This window comes from Nothobranchius furzeri, chromosome 4 (assembly GCF_043380555.1).
Source record: "Nothobranchius furzeri strain GRZ-AD chromosome 4, NfurGRZ-RIMD1, whole genome shotgun sequence".
NCBI lineage: Eukaryota > Metazoa > Chordata > Actinopteri > Cyprinodontiformes > Nothobranchiidae > Nothobranchius > Nothobranchius furzeri.
The window spans coordinates 78,744,713-78,760,640 of NC_091744.1; the positions used below are offsets into that span (position 1 = coordinate 78,744,713).

The window sequence follows — 15,928 nt, forward strand, 5'->3', positions numbered from 1 at the left end:
CTCAGTAGAGTTACTGTAATCTACTTAATAAAACTTTAACTCTTAAAACCTGATTGTTTGAGGTAAAGCTGTAGCCTGGCAAGCCACCATATGTAAACATATAGTCTGGCCATGACCCATTGAAACCACCCAGATGTGGGGCAGAATCTACAGTTGTCATTCAATCGGTCTCTGTATGCAACTAGAGCAACGAACAACGTGACGTATTGATTGCTACAGCAATCAGTCAACGGGGCAGTCTACCATACATAGTTGGAGAAGAAGCAAATCCATGTTTTTCTAAATAAATGAGGTGCCTCTCTCTGCTCCTGTCTCAAAGAAGAGCTCAGGACTACATTTTCCAAATTTGATGCCAAAGCAGTTTGAAATTAGCACCGTTCCTGAGCAACAGTCTGTAGTTTTTCTCTGTTGCAGCTCAAGTGTTAAGCCCGCCCAGCAAGCGCTGTGATTGGCAAGATATTCAATTCAAGTTTATTTATATAGCGCCAAATCACGACAAGAGTCGTCTCAAGGCACTTCACATAATAAACATTCCAATTCAGGTCAGTTCGTTAAGCCAATCAGAAGTAATTTTTCCTATATAAGGAACCCAGCAAATTGCATCAAGTTACTGACTATATAAGATATAAAAGCATTCGAGCCAATGGTACACCTGCTGATGCTGCAATGGCGCCTGGCTAAACCGACTTGCTACTGCTACAGATGGTCTATGATTCTAGATATATTTTAGAGTATGTCAAGTCTTATTTCTTTTGTTTTTTAATTAATACAAATGACGTGTGAAGCCATAAATGGCTTTTGTATGGAGGCTCAGTGTGCAGTTCCTCTCTGCCTACTTGGAGCATGCTCTGATGAGAATTCATCATCTCTGCATCTTCCTCTTATTCAGTCATTAGCATGCAGGTAATATTTCTTCTAACTCTGCATGTATATGCATGTTTTATCTATTTAACACTTTCTTATGATCCCTGTTATATATATACTTTTAATTCGTCTCTGCTTTATTTTTTCACCGACTTTATCTTAGTCATTTCTTTCTGATTGTTATCTTCTATCTCCTTCTAGTTTTCCACTTTTCCCAGCTTTTGTGCCCAATCCACCACCTCTCTAACACTGTTTTTTATGTTCTGCAGGACATAGAGGAAACTATGAACACTGCTTTGAACGAGCTGCGCGAGTTGGAGCGTCAGAGCTCAGCCAAGCACGCCCCTGACGTGGTGCTGGACACCCTGGAGCAGCGGCAAACCTCTGGGAGCAGCGGAGGAGGTGCAATGCTGGAAACTTCTGGTGAGTCCCTGAGTCCCATCCACGGTGTCATGCTGAGGTCAGCCTCCAACACGGAGCCACCCATCCGCCGCAGCGCTAGCTCTTCCAGCGAGGCCATGAGCACCTTCAAGCCCATGGTGGCACCACGCATGGGGGTGCAGCTGAAGCCCCCCGCTTTGAGGCCCAAACCCATGGTCATGCCCAAGTCCAACCAGACCCCGCAGGCTCCCAATGGGTCTACTCAGGACCCTCTGGACAAATCCTGTACCATGTAACCTCTGAGACAAAGCTGAACTGGAAACCCGTTTCCATCGGGTTGGGAAATTCTACCTGTGTCTTCAGTAAAATACACGAGAAAAACAGAAGGGGACTCCGATCTGATCTGAGAGACCTTTGTAGGCTGTAGATGCAATGTAGACTTGATTTGTATCGATATTGTGTGAAGTTATGCTTTAAAATGCTTAGAATAATATCTCAAATGTTCTTTTAAAACCAACTGGAACGACAAATCACAATGGCTTCCTTGTTAGTTTAGCTGAAAGAAATGGAAGAGCTCAGACGTGCGTGCAGCTTCTTGGTTCACCTGCAAACCACAGAGAGCTTGAAGAGAACTGGGGAAACCCCAAGGCTAATACTGGGAGGGTGCTGGAAGGCGCTGAGAATCGCTTCAAAGGCTTTACCGACTCGGCTAGACGCAACTGAATTTCAAATTTCAACATTTTAATGTTGCGGTGACCACCTGAGCGGAAAGTGTTTGAGGATTGGACGTTTTGTGTGCCAGAAGAGTCCCAAACTGCATATTAATGGTAGTCTATTAGAAGATCAATGGTACTGACGCATTTTGTTTTCTTTATCCTAACGTGTGAGTCGCAGCTTTTGTTGGTAAGGCTTTCAAATCAGGATTTATAAACATCAACTCTTTACTGATTACACCCAGACTAACTGTAGCGTGTTCTGTGATGTCTGGAAAGAGATATGATTGGGTAAAACCACTAATTCATTCTGAACTCCACATTTCAATGCATTCTGCTGAATCAGTACCCGATAATGTATGTATGTGTGTGTGTGTGTGTGCCTTTGTTTGAACATTAGGGGGGAAACAAGTGTGAAGAACTACAACAAACATGATATTTTACCATGTGGACATGCCATAGCCGTCTGTATGCCTTGCCTGTATCTACCCAAAGATATGAGTGTATAAGTTAAAGCATGGATGTTGACACTTCACATTCACTGATGTGTATAGACTTAATTAAGGTAGCATCCTTTTGGCGTGCTGCCAGTAGCCATGGACCATATGACTGTTCTTCATCGTGTTCACTGTGCTTCTGAGAGGGTTTCTGACAACAGTGGTTTGCTTTTTAGTCTTTGCAGTCTGTTTTCTGTCCAGGTGAGCATGCCACTTTGTGATTTCAGACCCTCGTTAGGGCTGTCTGTGTGGATCTTACTGCTTTCTGTGGATGCAAACAACCCTTAGGATACTGAAGAAGATCAAAGACCCAACTGGGAGGATGTGGCTCTAACGTAGTGCTGTGTCAGACTTCCAGTTATAATATTTCTCCTTTTTTAACCTCTATTATAAAAAATGCATGTCTTTGGAATATTTTTTCATATACAAATTGTGGGTTTGCAATGAATAAGCAATGTTCTCACAGCAGGTTTACACCATCTTTGACTTGATGAAAAAGTGTGTATAAAGATCAAAATGTTTATTTCTGAATTTACTAACGTTCATTATTTTTGTAATCGGTTTTATTTTTGTCGTGTTGCAGGGAAGAAATCACTTAGAGCCTAAGATGTACAAGATTTAGCATGAAGCCGGTTGTATACAGGACCATGGGCTTTAGTCACTATGTACCATCACCAATAGGACTCTGTTATGCTGTGTAGGCTTTAAGCTACGTTGTGGTGTTTTGTACATCTGTTGTATGTACTTGTGAAAGTGCCTTTGAAAATGTTTTAGCAGAACTTCAGACATTCTGTCCTGTTGCGTCTTCGTGGTAAATGCAGTGTAGGACGTGTAAGACTGTGACAATTTCCAAACAGTTTGATGGCAGAATAAATTATAACAGCTTACACCTTGTGACATTGCACTTTTATGTATATAACTGTAAATACGGCATGTAACATCACATTTAGAGGTTATTCGGAGGAGTATTTTTTTTTAATAAAGGAAATAGTTTGTTGAATCGGAGTTGGATTGTATTTTTTTATTTTACTTTTAATAAGTTCAGCTCATTTTATTTATAATACTTTTATATTTTTTGTATAATTGGGTACAATGTGGGTACATTCACTGAAATTATTAAATCTTTGAGGCACAATAAATGATCAAATATTACTGTTGGCACTATTAAGATGTCATTTATTTAAAATGAGTTATTTTCATCAGCCTGAATTTATACCTGGAAATTAAACGTTTTGTTTTAGTGAAGCTCCGCTCACGCCCGCACCGACAAAACGTGCCTACAACAGTGTCTTAGGCAAGTTTGCTGTTGTATTGGCCTTGGTAGTCCAGTGGTTAAAACTGCCTTGGTACTCTAACCACGACTACCAAGTCTGTTCAGTGGCGGTTTGACTTTTAGGGATAGGTCGGCGGCCGCCTGGGGGCCCCTTATATTGGGCGGCCTGCCTAGCCCTGACTGCTGGCACCCCTCTGTTAATGCCACAATGGACTATTCCTTTAAGACGCCGATGCACAAACAGGAAGTGATTGGTAGTTATTCCAGTCCAATCCAGTTGGTGGCAGTAATGCACCAAATTGTTGTTTGCCAAGTGCTGTAAGACCACAAAAAAGAAGACGATAAAACTGAAAAAGAAGAAGAGAGGGAGCATTTGTAACAAACTCGAAGCGGTAGTGAAAACATGAAGCATGAAATGGAGTTGTCCTGGTGGCTCCAATAAGAGAAAGATGCAGCTTGCTTTAAAAAAGCTTTTATCTTCACTTCTGAAAGTGACGTCGTTTTTCTATGTTAACATCAAAGGAAGCAGAAAGGAAGGACAATGGAAAATGTTTAAAGGGAGGAAAACACAGACCAAAACGGAAAATAGAAGAAAAAAACAGGCAAAAGCACAGGAGCACTGACAGCACTCAAAGGGAGAGAAAGACAGGGAAAAGGAGGAGGACTAATAAAAAGTGAAAATAACTCATGTCAGAAGAGGGGAGTTTCGCAAATCCAGTTAAAGATAACGAAAATTTAGTGTAAGGGGGCCCCATGTCTGTGTTTGCCTTGGGCCCCCAAATTGCTAAATCCGCCACTGAGTCTGTTAGTAGCCTAACACACATCATGTGTTGGCCATAACGTGTATCTTTGTGTACAGCATGCATGGTTTTTACAGCGGGGTTGCCCATGCAGAAGTAATTTACAGAATATCTACTCTGTGGTGGAGGTTTAAAGCAGTCATCTGTGACACGAAGGACACATTTTCAACTGCAGAATGAAATCAACCACTCTATGCCTGTAACTAGGAGAAAGTGCACGTTAGTGGCCTACTTCCAGGGGAGTGGAGGTTCAGATCAGAGACTAGCTTCAGGGAGAGGAGAAATCCCTGAGGAGGCATGAAGTTTCAATCATGGACATAATTTTGGGGGGGACAGGGGGGACATGTTCCCCCCCCACCCCCCCCCCCCACCCCCACTTTTTCCAAAGTCAAGTTTTGACCCCTGCACTTGTTACCATCCAAAAACGATATTACGCTATATTAAATTGACACTGGTTGAGCTCTAGGACCAAGCAGAAAACAATTGTTTGTGTTGAAGCCTGTTTCCCATTAGAACATACTGTAAAGATACCACACACACTTCTAAAGTGAAAATTACGTCCATGGTTTCAATCGATGCATTCCATGATTTTCAAAGTAAAATTCTAAATTCACAGCGGAGACAGGACAATGCACGAATGCGGCCAAAAATGGGTTTGTTTTATTTTTTTCATGATGAAATATTATCACAAGGTGAAAAGCTTGAAAAGGTGAATTTTCCATGATATGGCCCCTTTAATACCACAACAGCAAAATATTTTAGAAACACAGTAATTGTTAGGGAAAAAAACTTAAACGAATAAAATAACATTGACTAAATATTACTCCTTGCCTAGAAATCTAGACTGATTGTAGCAACAGCAAAAAGATTTTGCTCTGCAGGTATTTACATGTAAATGATAGCTTGCCAGGCTACATTACTCCCACATGCAAAATCTAAGATCCCAATGATCAAATATGGTTAAATAAGCTTTGAAAGAGTAAGAAATAGTTAATTATTTTTAAATTAGCTGGTATTAGAATATAGGCTCCAAACGATCAGAAACCTGTTCTGATTCTTGACTTCTAAGTGTTTGTTTCTGCTATGTGGGGGAGTTTCACTGGACTTTGACAATCACCAGAGCTAGTTATTCCAAACTTGATTCTGCTTTCAGGAGAAGAAATGGCTCTCTGTTGGCTCCACTTCCTTCTGTGAGTCTTCAAGGCCATCTGGTAAAAAAAAACAGATACTATGTGTTAGTGTTTTGAACGCTACAACTCGGCGTTTTCCCTTCCCATACCAGCCAGACTTTTGTCGGTGAAGTAGAAAAGATGATTCCATCAGATCATGCTCGAGAAACAATAATAATAATAATAATACCTTTTATTTCAAGCGCCTTTCAAAGCTCTCAAGGTCACTGTACAAGACAAAATATAAGGAACAGCAAGCAATACAAACAAGAAATAAGTGCTAAGAGTAATTGCCAAGGGTAGATTCACAGCAGTACAATGACTAAAAAGAGTAGGTGGAAGGAGGACAGTTACATTGAGTAAGCCAGGCGGAACATGTGAGTTTTGAGTTGAGACTTGAAGGTTGAGAAAGAGATTATATTGCGGAGGTCAGGCGGTAGAGTGTTCCAAAGTTTTGGAGCGGAGTGGCTGAAAGCTCTGGCTCCCATAGTACAGAGACGAGTGCGAGGAACAGACAGGGAAGGTGAACATGATGATCGGAGCGAGCGAGTGGGAGTGACAATGTGGAGGAGATTAGAAAGATAAGGGGGAGCGAGATTATGGATGGATTTAAAGGCATGAAGAAGTATCTTATAGTCAGTTCTGTATTTGACAGGGAGCCAGTGAAGTTGTTGCAGGACAGGGGTGATGTGATCAAAAGTGGAGGTCTTGGTGATTATCCGGGCAGCTGAATTTTGGACTAACTGTTCACCAACACAGTTCACCTGGAGAATGTTAAAATGTCAGTTTACCTCAGCAACCCCAACCTTTGTCTCCCACTTGTGGATGCTCTGCTGCAGTTTCTTGTGTTTGTCCTTGGCACACACATACTCCGTGATACCAGGAGCCTGGTGATGCGCGAGCTGCTCACGAAGGAGCCTGTTCTTGTCCTCAACCTTTAATCGCTCCTGAGGACGGGAGAAAAAATAAAAAATCTGTGCAAAGGAGAAGTTCTAAGAAAGGGACAGAACGTGTTTTATTTAAAACAGATGAATCAAAAAATGAAGAAATTTAAATAATGCCATTTTTTTTACTTGTTTTTTAAAAGTGCTGCTTTTGGGTACTTAATTCTTTTACCGATCGATAAAAAATTACTTTGGACTTTGTAAGCCATAATGAGTTTTAGCTTTTATGCTGTTTAAATACACAAGAATGAACCTTTTCAGCATGATGTATTTCCTGTTCAATTTTTGCAAGCATTAGTTTTCTTTTCGAGATGTCATTGCTCAACTCTGCAGACACCAGCATCACACTCTGCAGCTTCTCCTGCTCTCAAAAGAACACAACGATGCACAGATTTAACTATCTGGATTGTTACGATGCTACACATCACACTAGATGATTCACGGGGAGCTACTGTACCTTGTGCACGCTGAGGACATGCTGTACCTTACTATAGTTGCATCGGTGTTCATCGAGGCTTCTGTCAAATCTGGGTTCATCATACTCGAGGAAATACACCTTCACACAAGGAACAAAAAAGTAATCTGGTTCAAGATTAAAACTCAATGAACAATCTGAAGGTTTTTAAGCGAATGACAAATGAAGCTACTGATTATTTTTGCAAATCCTCCCAGAATACATATGTGACAGCATTTAAGCCATAAATGATATATTTCTTGTTTTACCTGATATTCTGCCTTTTCCATTTCGTTTTTCTGAAGGAGTTTCTGCAGAAGAGTTTTTTCCTGGACCTTCAGTGCTTGATTTTTTAGATTAAACCTCTCCAACTGAACAATCTGTTGGAGAAATGTGGTTTAAAGTACATTTAAAAACTATACATTACTTTTGTGATCAAAAAAGAGGAATTGTTTCTATGCAAAACTTCCTTGTATGTGGTCAGTGAATCAGATTCCATTTTCACCTTTGACCTGTCTTCAGTGTACTGCAGCACCTTCTCTGGCTCCTTCATTTCCAGTAGGCCATCCTTCATAGATTTCATTAACCTGTGTTCAAACTCCTTCTTAGACTTTCGAATCTCAGCTAAACGCAATTCTGCTTCTTTCACAGCGGCCTGGACAGCAAAGCAGAACACTTAAACAAGGATCTGCGTACACAGAAATGATGCGTATCCAAACGTATGTTGTAACCTTGTAGTTGTCCTGGATTTTCTCATATTTCTGTTTAAGCTCTTCGTGATCTTTCCGTGTATCTGTTATTTCTCTCTGTATTAAGAAGATTTTTTGCTCCAAGGTCAGCAGCTGGTCGCAGTCTGATGAGATGTAGCGGGGCTTTTGCCTCCTGTCAACATTCTGAACACACACACACACACACACACACACACACACACACACACACACACACACACACACACACACACACACACACACACACACAAACACAAATATTAATAATGTTTGTATCAAAATCACAATGCAACACTGACACATACAAAGTGGTGGTATTTGGAATGGTTCACATGGGTTGCAATCCGCTCACCACACAGTCCAGTTGGGAGTGTCCAGCTGCTTGTTGACCTTCTCCACCATCCCCCTGAAATTCCTTGGGATCCAGGCGTTTGATAAAGCATTCAAACACGTGATTCTCAGCCAGGAGGGCTACATTAGGATCCCTTGATGACAGCACATAAGTGTCAACAAAACTGACCAAACAATTAGTGCACTTCACTTTAAATATAATGTAAGGGGTTCTTGTCTTTTTGCTATCAAATATGGACCACATATGAAAGAAATCAACTTTAATGTTACGAAAAAATTGTGCTAAATATAGCCATGCTGCAAACAGAAGTGTTAGCATTAGCGAGTGGGTTTTAAAGCCTTAAAATAAAAGTTCTATACATCCGTTCTGTTCACCTTAAATCCTTCTGATGTTTGACAAGAAGCGTTTTATGTTCTTCTGTGACCTTCTTAGTGTTTTCTTTCATCTTGTCCTCCATTGTTGTCGATTCAGTAGTTGCCATGGAGTCGCGTTGCGTTCACGTACCTCCTGGGCAAAAAGCAGAACTATGTAAAAAATGTGTTTTGTGCATTTGTTTACATTTATGTTTGAGACTGTGGTCGTGTTATTTTTGTTCTATTTTTGTTTCTGAATGATTTTATAGTTTTTATTAATTTTTAGGAGTTAGATGTCCTTTTACAGTATCTTGTTTTTCTTTTTTAGTTAAGTTTCTGTTTCGTTTTTCAGCACAAGAGGCGTGTTTTCAGGTCAGCTGTTCCATCATTTAGAGTTCTCTGATAATCTCTTCCCTAGCTCTGTCCAGAATGGCACCGAACTTTTCCAAACTAATTATCGGGATTCTGTGTGACAACCAGGGATGTTTGGACTTCGGGCAGCTGAATGAGCTGGCGCACAGTCATTTCGGCTTTGAAGTGGAAGACTTGCAGTCTATTCTCTTCGATGACGGGTTAATAGCGATCCAAGAGGACAAACAGCAAGTCTCCGGCCTTAACGAACTCAGTCCAGAGGGTCTGGTGGTGGCTAAAACCGCACTGAGGATTTGCCAGAAAAAATACGTACAGTGCGCGAAGTGCGATGGGTTACATCTGTGCAAGTATTTTGTTTGTGGAGGCTGCACGTTTGGGTAAGTTGTCTCATAAAACAATTTAATGGGCTTAGAAACATTATTTAATTTTTTTTGGAGCACATGCACACAAGCTGGACTTTGAGAAAAACTTGACATCCAATTACCTTTAATGTTGATATGTTGTTTTTGTAGAGTGTTTCTGGTTAATTGCTTGTTTTTTTAAAGGAAAGAATACTTTGAAATGACGCAGTTCAGGAAATACTTTACCTTTCCAGAAGGGGGCAGTACATAACCATTATCCCCTCCATCTCAGCCGCTGTACTTGGGGAAAAAATATAATAAAGTCATTTTAAAAAGTAATAAAAAAATGTTTCCACCAACTCAAGTGTGGTTAGGCCTACATGATTTTCCATGACCAGACTGGATTTTGTCCTCAGTATAACAACAAATTTACAATAAACAGCTGTTTAATAGACAGTGAAATGACATTCGTCATCCAGCTATGAATTCATAAACAAACTCAATATGATAATACTTAAACTAAATTAATGCAGATTTAGCTTGCTGTTAATGACCATGAACAATGTTTTCTGGCGTGGCTCGATATTCTGCTTATCAGCCAAGATTTAGATCGATGTATTTTATTTTTTTAATTGAATAAAGTAAACATTTTAAGTCCTGGGCATATTGTTTTTAGACCAAAGTGTAAAAACCCACACAGCCTGGATTCCCCACACAATACAACGGTTTTGGAGAGATTTGGGCTTCAGGAATTGACTGAAAAACAACTGTTCCAACTCTTACTGCAGAATGATCCTTATCTTCTTCCAGAGGTAGGCTTTAGCGGCTGAAAATAATAACCCTTCCTCATGATGGAATAGTATTAAAATTACGTTCTCAACCGTTTCACTCAGGTGTGCTCACATTACAACAAGGGAAATGGTCCATTTGGCTCTTGCCAATTCACGACCTCCTGCACAAAGCTCCACATGTGCCAGCACTCCCTCCAGGGTGACTGTAGGTTTGGGTCTTCGTGTAAAAGAAACCATCAATTTACCGAGAATGAAATGAAGCTTTTCCGGGGCTATAGCGAGGAGAATATTCAAAATCTTTACAAGATCTACAAAAATAAACTCATCATCATGGGCAAACACGAGAGGCAAGCTGTGGTTCTCCCAGGTAAAAAGTTTGTTTTCTGCCATTTTAATCTGAGATGCAAAGATTCTAGACTAAATGTGAGTTTCCTACAGCTCCTCCAAAGATGAACGTTCCACAGCCTCCCCCCTGCAACCCCGGATCTCCCACCAAGCCTGTGTGTCCAAAACCAGTAAGTGCTGCTGGGAGGAATGAAATCTTGCATAACATTTGCACGTCCCGCTGCTTCAAAGGTAATGATTCTGCTGATGGAGCAGACCAGTTGCATCTATAGTGCAGTGGATGCTCATGCATGTTTCACTTAGTTTATTCTTTGTGTGTTCTGTCACAGAGGCTTGTGGTCATGTTCACTGGGGTCTGCCCTACAAATGGGAGGTTTTAGACCAAGATTGTGTGACTTGGAAGGAGTTGCCCAATATGGAGGACATAGAGAAGGCATACAGTGACCCTTCACGTGACACAAGCGCCGTGTGTCTACCGCCATCTGCTTCAAGGTTAGGGCTTCTTGGAGCTTGGAATGTGTGGTACACAAACAAACAAAAATCTGATTTCCTACTCCTCTATGGTTTAAAAATGTTCTTATGAGGGTTCTGTCCTCCTTTCAGGTCTGTGTCTAACATTAAAGAGCCAGTCACCCCTTACAAGAAGCGTACTTCACTCCCACTTCATGTTTGAAAAATGCAACAAATGCTGTTGCCTAGCAGACCGAGAGGGTGGAGCCACTAACAAATACACACACTCATGACATTGTGACATCATAATGTACCAGTTTACATCATAGCATACCTCTTAGCCAATAGCGGTGGCAGATTTAAATTCAAATGCAGTGAAGAGTTTTTACCTGACAACGGCGCAACACTGACAGTTTCAGGCAGAACATTTAAATTTTAACTAAAATGCACCAAAGTGCTAAACTATTGACTACACGTGTCTGCAGCACGATTAGACACGCATTTATATAGTTTATCAGAAAAAAAAGTTGATTTGGGGGTGACTTGCTCTTTAAGAAGTGTGTTGACTTTAAAACCATGACATATGGAGGGTCTAAAGTCCGTCGCCTGCCCACAGCCTCCTCTGTCTTACACCCATCACACTTTACTCTCCCAACACAGTGGGTTTGGTACTGGCAGCATGAGAAAGGGTCATGGCTCGAGTATGGACAGGTAATCTGAGCTGATTATTTAACAAAACTGTGTATTTTAATGTTTGAATTATTTTAAAGGCATATTTTGGCCATTTTGTAGTGAGTCCCTCAGTGAAATGTAGACAATCACCGTCTCACCCTTAGCAGATTGCTTTCTCCCAGGCCTGATTTTTAAGCAATAGCTTTGAGCTAACAGCCAGTCCATCCATCCATCCTTTGTCTGCACTCGCTTTGTTCATGTAGGATGGGGGGGGGTGGGGGGGTGGGGGGGGGGGGGGCTGGTGCCTATCTCCAGCGGTCAATGGGCAATCAGGCAGGGTACACCCTGGACAGAGAGCCAGTCCATCACAGGCTAACAGCTAGTATGAGACTATAGTGCAGGGGTGCCCAATCCTGGTCCTGGAGGGCCGGTGTCCAGCAGGTTTTGTGGTTTTTCTGCTCCAACACACTAAATTAAATGGTTGAATCACCTGTGCAGCATCTCATCAGGCTCTGCAGAAGCCTATTGATCACCTGCTGATTGAAATCAGGTGTGTTGAAGCAGAATTAAAACTAAAACATGCTGGATATCGGCCCTCGAGGACCAGGATCGGGCACCCCTGCTATTGCTGCCTTTTCAAATTTCTAAATGACAAAGCAGTCCATGCTAAATTATTTTAATAGCATAAATGCGGCACTTCTGGTGTATCCATCAACCCTGCAGGAATGTAAAACGTTATGTGCAAATACACGTGGGCTGCATGGTGGCGCAGTGGTTAGCACTGTTGCCTCGCAGCACGAAGGTCGCAGGTTCAAAACTCAGCTGCGGCCTTTCTGCGTGGAGTTGCGTGTTCTCCCCATGCATGCGTGGGTTTCCTCCGGGTACTCCGGCTTCCCCCACAGATCACAACATGCCCTATAGGTTATAAATTGTAAGTCGCTTTGGATAACAAGCGTCTGCCAAATAAATAAACATAAACATGAATGAACTGCAGTGGAGCAGTAACATGTTAGACCTTGATTGTGCTCAAATTAGCCATTAGCTCATCAGTGTAGAATATAAGCCCTTTGCTCATACATGCAGCAAGGATCAAACTAAAACGTAAACTTGTCTTGCCCTTCTCATTTTATTATTATTATTATTTATTTTTTTTTTTTATAAATAATCCATTTCATCTCATTCAAAGTCTAAATTTTCTTTTGTTGCTGCTTTTTCTGGCGTGTTTCTAGGGTGGGGGCGATGTCACAGTCACTTCTCACAGCCTGGAAAAGATGTACCTGGAAAACCGGGAGAAGGAGATTGCTTTCCAGGCTGGTGAACATAAATACGTTCTCCATTTGAATGATGCAGCAGGAACCCAGCAGATGTTCCAGCAGAATGTCGAACACAAAACCAAAAGAGAGGTGCGAAGGAGGCCTCGCTTTGTGTCTGCTGAGGATGTGAAGAAGGCCAAAAAGTAACTTAAGTTATGTATTTTATTATTTATTTAATGTATCATTATATTTCTGTATTAATTATACTTCTGCTGCATTCTTACACAGCTCCAGCAGCTCTTCCACAGATTCAGTTGTCCCATCTCACTGGGACAAGAAAGCCCTGCCTGATTTGGGGTTTGAGGTGCCTGATTATTGAGTACATTTACGTTAACCTGGTTGTTTAGTTCCATAATCATCTCTGAACACATAACTGCACCTTTTGATGACTATGCTATCTTTCAGTTCGTGCTCCTCTCCAGCTCCTCGCCAGATCATAACATGATCCAGACATTGTTCAAATGCACCATGCGTCAAAGCAAAATCAAAAGCATCCAGAGGATTCAGAACCCCTCTCTGTGGAAATCTTTCCATTGGTAAAACGTTGCCAATTCATGAACACAATACTTGGTTGCTTTGCTCGCGGAGATGCTCGGCATTTATACCTTTTATTCTTCACACTGGGAGTGAATGTGCAATGCTTCATTTTCAGCCAGAAAGAGCAGATGCAGAAGACGAATGGTGGGAAAACTGTGGATGAAAGATATTTGTTCCACGGGACAGATGAGCGCCTGGTGGATGAGATTTGCGATCAAAACTTTGACTGGAGGGTGTGTGGATCTCACGGGACAGTGTACGGCAAAGGCACGAAAAACAAGACTAAATGATTTCATTTTTCTTTCCAAAAACATTTTTTCGGTGTTTATAAATGTGCTTATAAATATTCTTTGCAGGGAGCTATTTTGCCAAAGATGCATCCTACTCTAACAAGTACTCCAGAGCCAAAGGTGGTCGGAATAAGGTCATGTTTGTCGCTCTGGTCCTGGTGGGGGAATACACGCTGGGTAGACACAGCTACGTTCGACCACCACCGAAGAAGGGCAGCAGAACTCTCTACGACAGCTGCGTCAACTCGGAGACCAACCCCAGCATATTTGTTATCTTTGAAAAACAGCAGATTTACCCAGAGTATTTAATCATGTACCAGTAAATCAAATCCTCTGCAGTTTGATCTGGAAACGGTTTAGTGGAGGGAAGCGTTTAAGTCTGATTGCTGCCATCGTTGGTATTTGGGTATTCTATCCAAACTAGAACTTAGTCAAGTTCAAAGTCACAATTTTAAACAGAAATCTGCTCACAAAAGTTCAGCAGCAGATATGTGACAAGTTCTATTGGGCCTCTTGTTTCCTTTCATGTTACTTTTCATTACAGAGAAGTTAGATTAAAATGTAAAAAGTTTGTGCAAATTAAGAGTTATAGAGGTGCAGCTGCTTCCCCATACTGACCACCTTTACACACGTCATTTAGGATCTAATAGTCTGACATTTAGCTCATAAAGAGTGAAACATCCCAAGGTGGCACAGCTTTAAGGGAACACAAAAACAATAAAAGGTATAAATACAAATCCAAATACTCATATTAAGAGCTAATGTTAAACTTGAATGAAAAAACATGATTTCAAGATCAGATTTTTATCAACAGTATGAAGCAATCATCCATCAGCTGGGGGCTCTATCGTGTTTATTATGTTAATGGACTTTTTAGTTGGATGGAAAGTAAAAGTTCATACCTTAAAACCAGATTTATTTGCAGTTATGGGATTAAAAGGGCAGGTAAACGTAAAATGACCTAAAAAGATTGTCTCATAATGTGGAAAGCAGTGTTTTGCTCGTTTGAACTAAATATATTTTTGGACTTTTATTCTGAAAATGTTAATAAACATAACAAACTTACCATTTTGATATTTTGCTTTGAGGCTTTATTTTTTCTCTACTGCGTCTGTGCCTCGCCAGTATTAAGATATTATTTGTGTTGAAAGTTTCCAATACAGCAGACTCTTTGAGGGTAATTAGTAAGTTTTATTATTACAAGATGTTCAGAATTCAGCAGGAACACTAAAAAGAAATAAGAGATGCATGTTTAGACGCTTCTGCATCATATTACTGCATCAATTTTAAAATTTACATTTAAAATAAATTCAGAGTGGGAAAAGTGACGAATGAAAAGAAATGTAGTGAGCAGGGCCGTGCAGAGACCGCTGAAGGGGCGGGTGCTCAAAGTAAATTAAAGGGCACATATAGAGCAAATTTTTTAAACAGATTTACGATCCAACAAGTTTGAAAATTCAGATAATGAGATCCTTGGGTTCTAACAACAATATAAACTAGGAAAAATATGTTATTTAGTATCATTAATTGAAGGTAATGTTAGTTCATAAATAATTGTTTTAGTTTTTAAAGCTGACATATCTAGAGATGTTATAACCACATTTTTGTCCAAGTTGTTTGATTTTTGATTATCTTCCAATACTGAGTCCTGTTCCGGTACGAGGTAGTAATGCAATGCATTACAAAAAAAGAAGATAATGGGAGAACACTCAAGTTGTCCTGTCAGTATTCGCTGTTTTACTCATTTAGCCTTAAAAGCCACTCATTCAGTAAGTACACTGAACAGTATTCAAGATGCAAAATAATTTGTCATTGCACGGGCGTACAACAACACTGACTTTGCGCTCACTAAAGACAGCTCATGTGAGAGGTGGTAAAATGAGTAAAATAAAATAAGTAGTTTAAATGCAACCATGTGAAGTTATCCAGTGTGATCTGCAGCTATGTAAGCTGGGGTCTTTTCCTGTCTGTAGGAAATTCCTGATCCAATTCCATGATCTCACTCTGAACTTCACCCCGCTGACGTCGTTAGGTCCGTTTTAGGGGGGGCTGAAGCCCCCCTGAAATCATCACAAGCCCCCCTATCATTTTGGTTTTTTATTTTAATTTTTTTCAGTTAACTTTCTTTATTTGTTCACATCTACATGCTCAACACAATCACGACACGTGTAGTTGGTACATGAGTTTTTTAGTCTGAAACTGAAATAATAATTAATGAATATAGAACTACACCGTCGCACACAGGAAGTATCAAGAAAGAACTTCCTCCACTTCCCGCAGCTGTGTTGA

The 15,928-nt window shown here is 40.7% G+C and overlaps 3 protein-coding genes across 7 annotated transcripts in view; 2 read left to right on the plus strand and 1 right to left on the minus strand.

The window, feature by feature from the left end:
• Positions 1 to 1,767, plus strand: part of srgap1a (SLIT-ROBO Rho GTPase activating protein 1a) — a 109,902-nt gene extending 108,135 nt beyond the window's left edge. For 2 of the 4 annotated variants that reach the window (XM_015964962.3, XM_015964963.3), the window contains exon 22: positions 1,134 to 1,767. In XM_015964962.3, coding sequence (XP_015820448.3) covers positions 1,134 to 1,541 — 408 coding nt within the window. In that variant the 3' untranslated portion in view covers positions 1,542 to 1,767. The remainder of the gene's footprint in view (positions 1 to 1,133) is intronic. The other 2 variants (XM_054733290.2, XM_015964964.3) reach the window with 2 other exon arrangements.
• A 3,399-nt stretch (positions 1,768 to 5,166) lies between these two features.
• cfap263 (cilia and flagella associated protein 263) lies at positions 5,167 to 8,683 on the minus strand. Of its 2 annotated transcripts, XM_015964965.3 has the most exons (9): positions 8,550 to 8,683; positions 8,176 to 8,308; positions 7,827 to 7,988; positions 7,601 to 7,750; positions 7,365 to 7,475; positions 7,099 to 7,197; positions 6,895 to 7,002; positions 6,489 to 6,644; positions 5,167 to 5,736 (listed from the first exon to the last, which is right to left on the minus strand). In XM_015964965.3, exons 1-9 carry the CDS (start codon positions 8,654 to 8,656, stop codon positions 5,593 to 5,595), a joined length of 1,170 nt encoding a protein of 389 aa, XP_015820451.1. In that variant the 5' UTR covers positions 8,657 to 8,683; the 3' UTR covers positions 5,167 to 5,592. The 2 variants fall into 2 exon arrangements, with proteins under 2 accessions (XP_015820451.1, XP_015820452.1); XM_015964966.3 differs by lacking the exon at positions 6,895 to 7,002 and having other exon boundaries at positions 7,126 to 7,197.
• Positions 8,684 to 8,900: 217 nt separating this feature from the next.
• parp12a (poly (ADP-ribose) polymerase family, member 12a) lies at positions 8,901 to 14,713 on the plus strand. Its single transcript, XM_054733291.2, has 12 exons — positions 8,901 to 9,277; positions 9,918 to 10,053; positions 10,135 to 10,399; positions 10,471 to 10,608; positions 10,707 to 10,869; positions 10,981 to 10,994; positions 11,378 to 11,538; positions 12,729 to 12,955; positions 13,041 to 13,116; positions 13,218 to 13,348; positions 13,465 to 13,616; positions 13,706 to 14,713. Exons 1-12 carry the CDS (start codon positions 8,958 to 8,960, stop codon positions 13,960 to 13,962), a joined length of 2,040 nt encoding a protein of 679 aa, XP_054589266.2. The 5' UTR covers positions 8,901 to 8,957; the 3' UTR covers positions 13,963 to 14,713.
• The last annotated feature ends 1,215 nt before the right edge of the window (positions 14,714 to 15,928 follow it).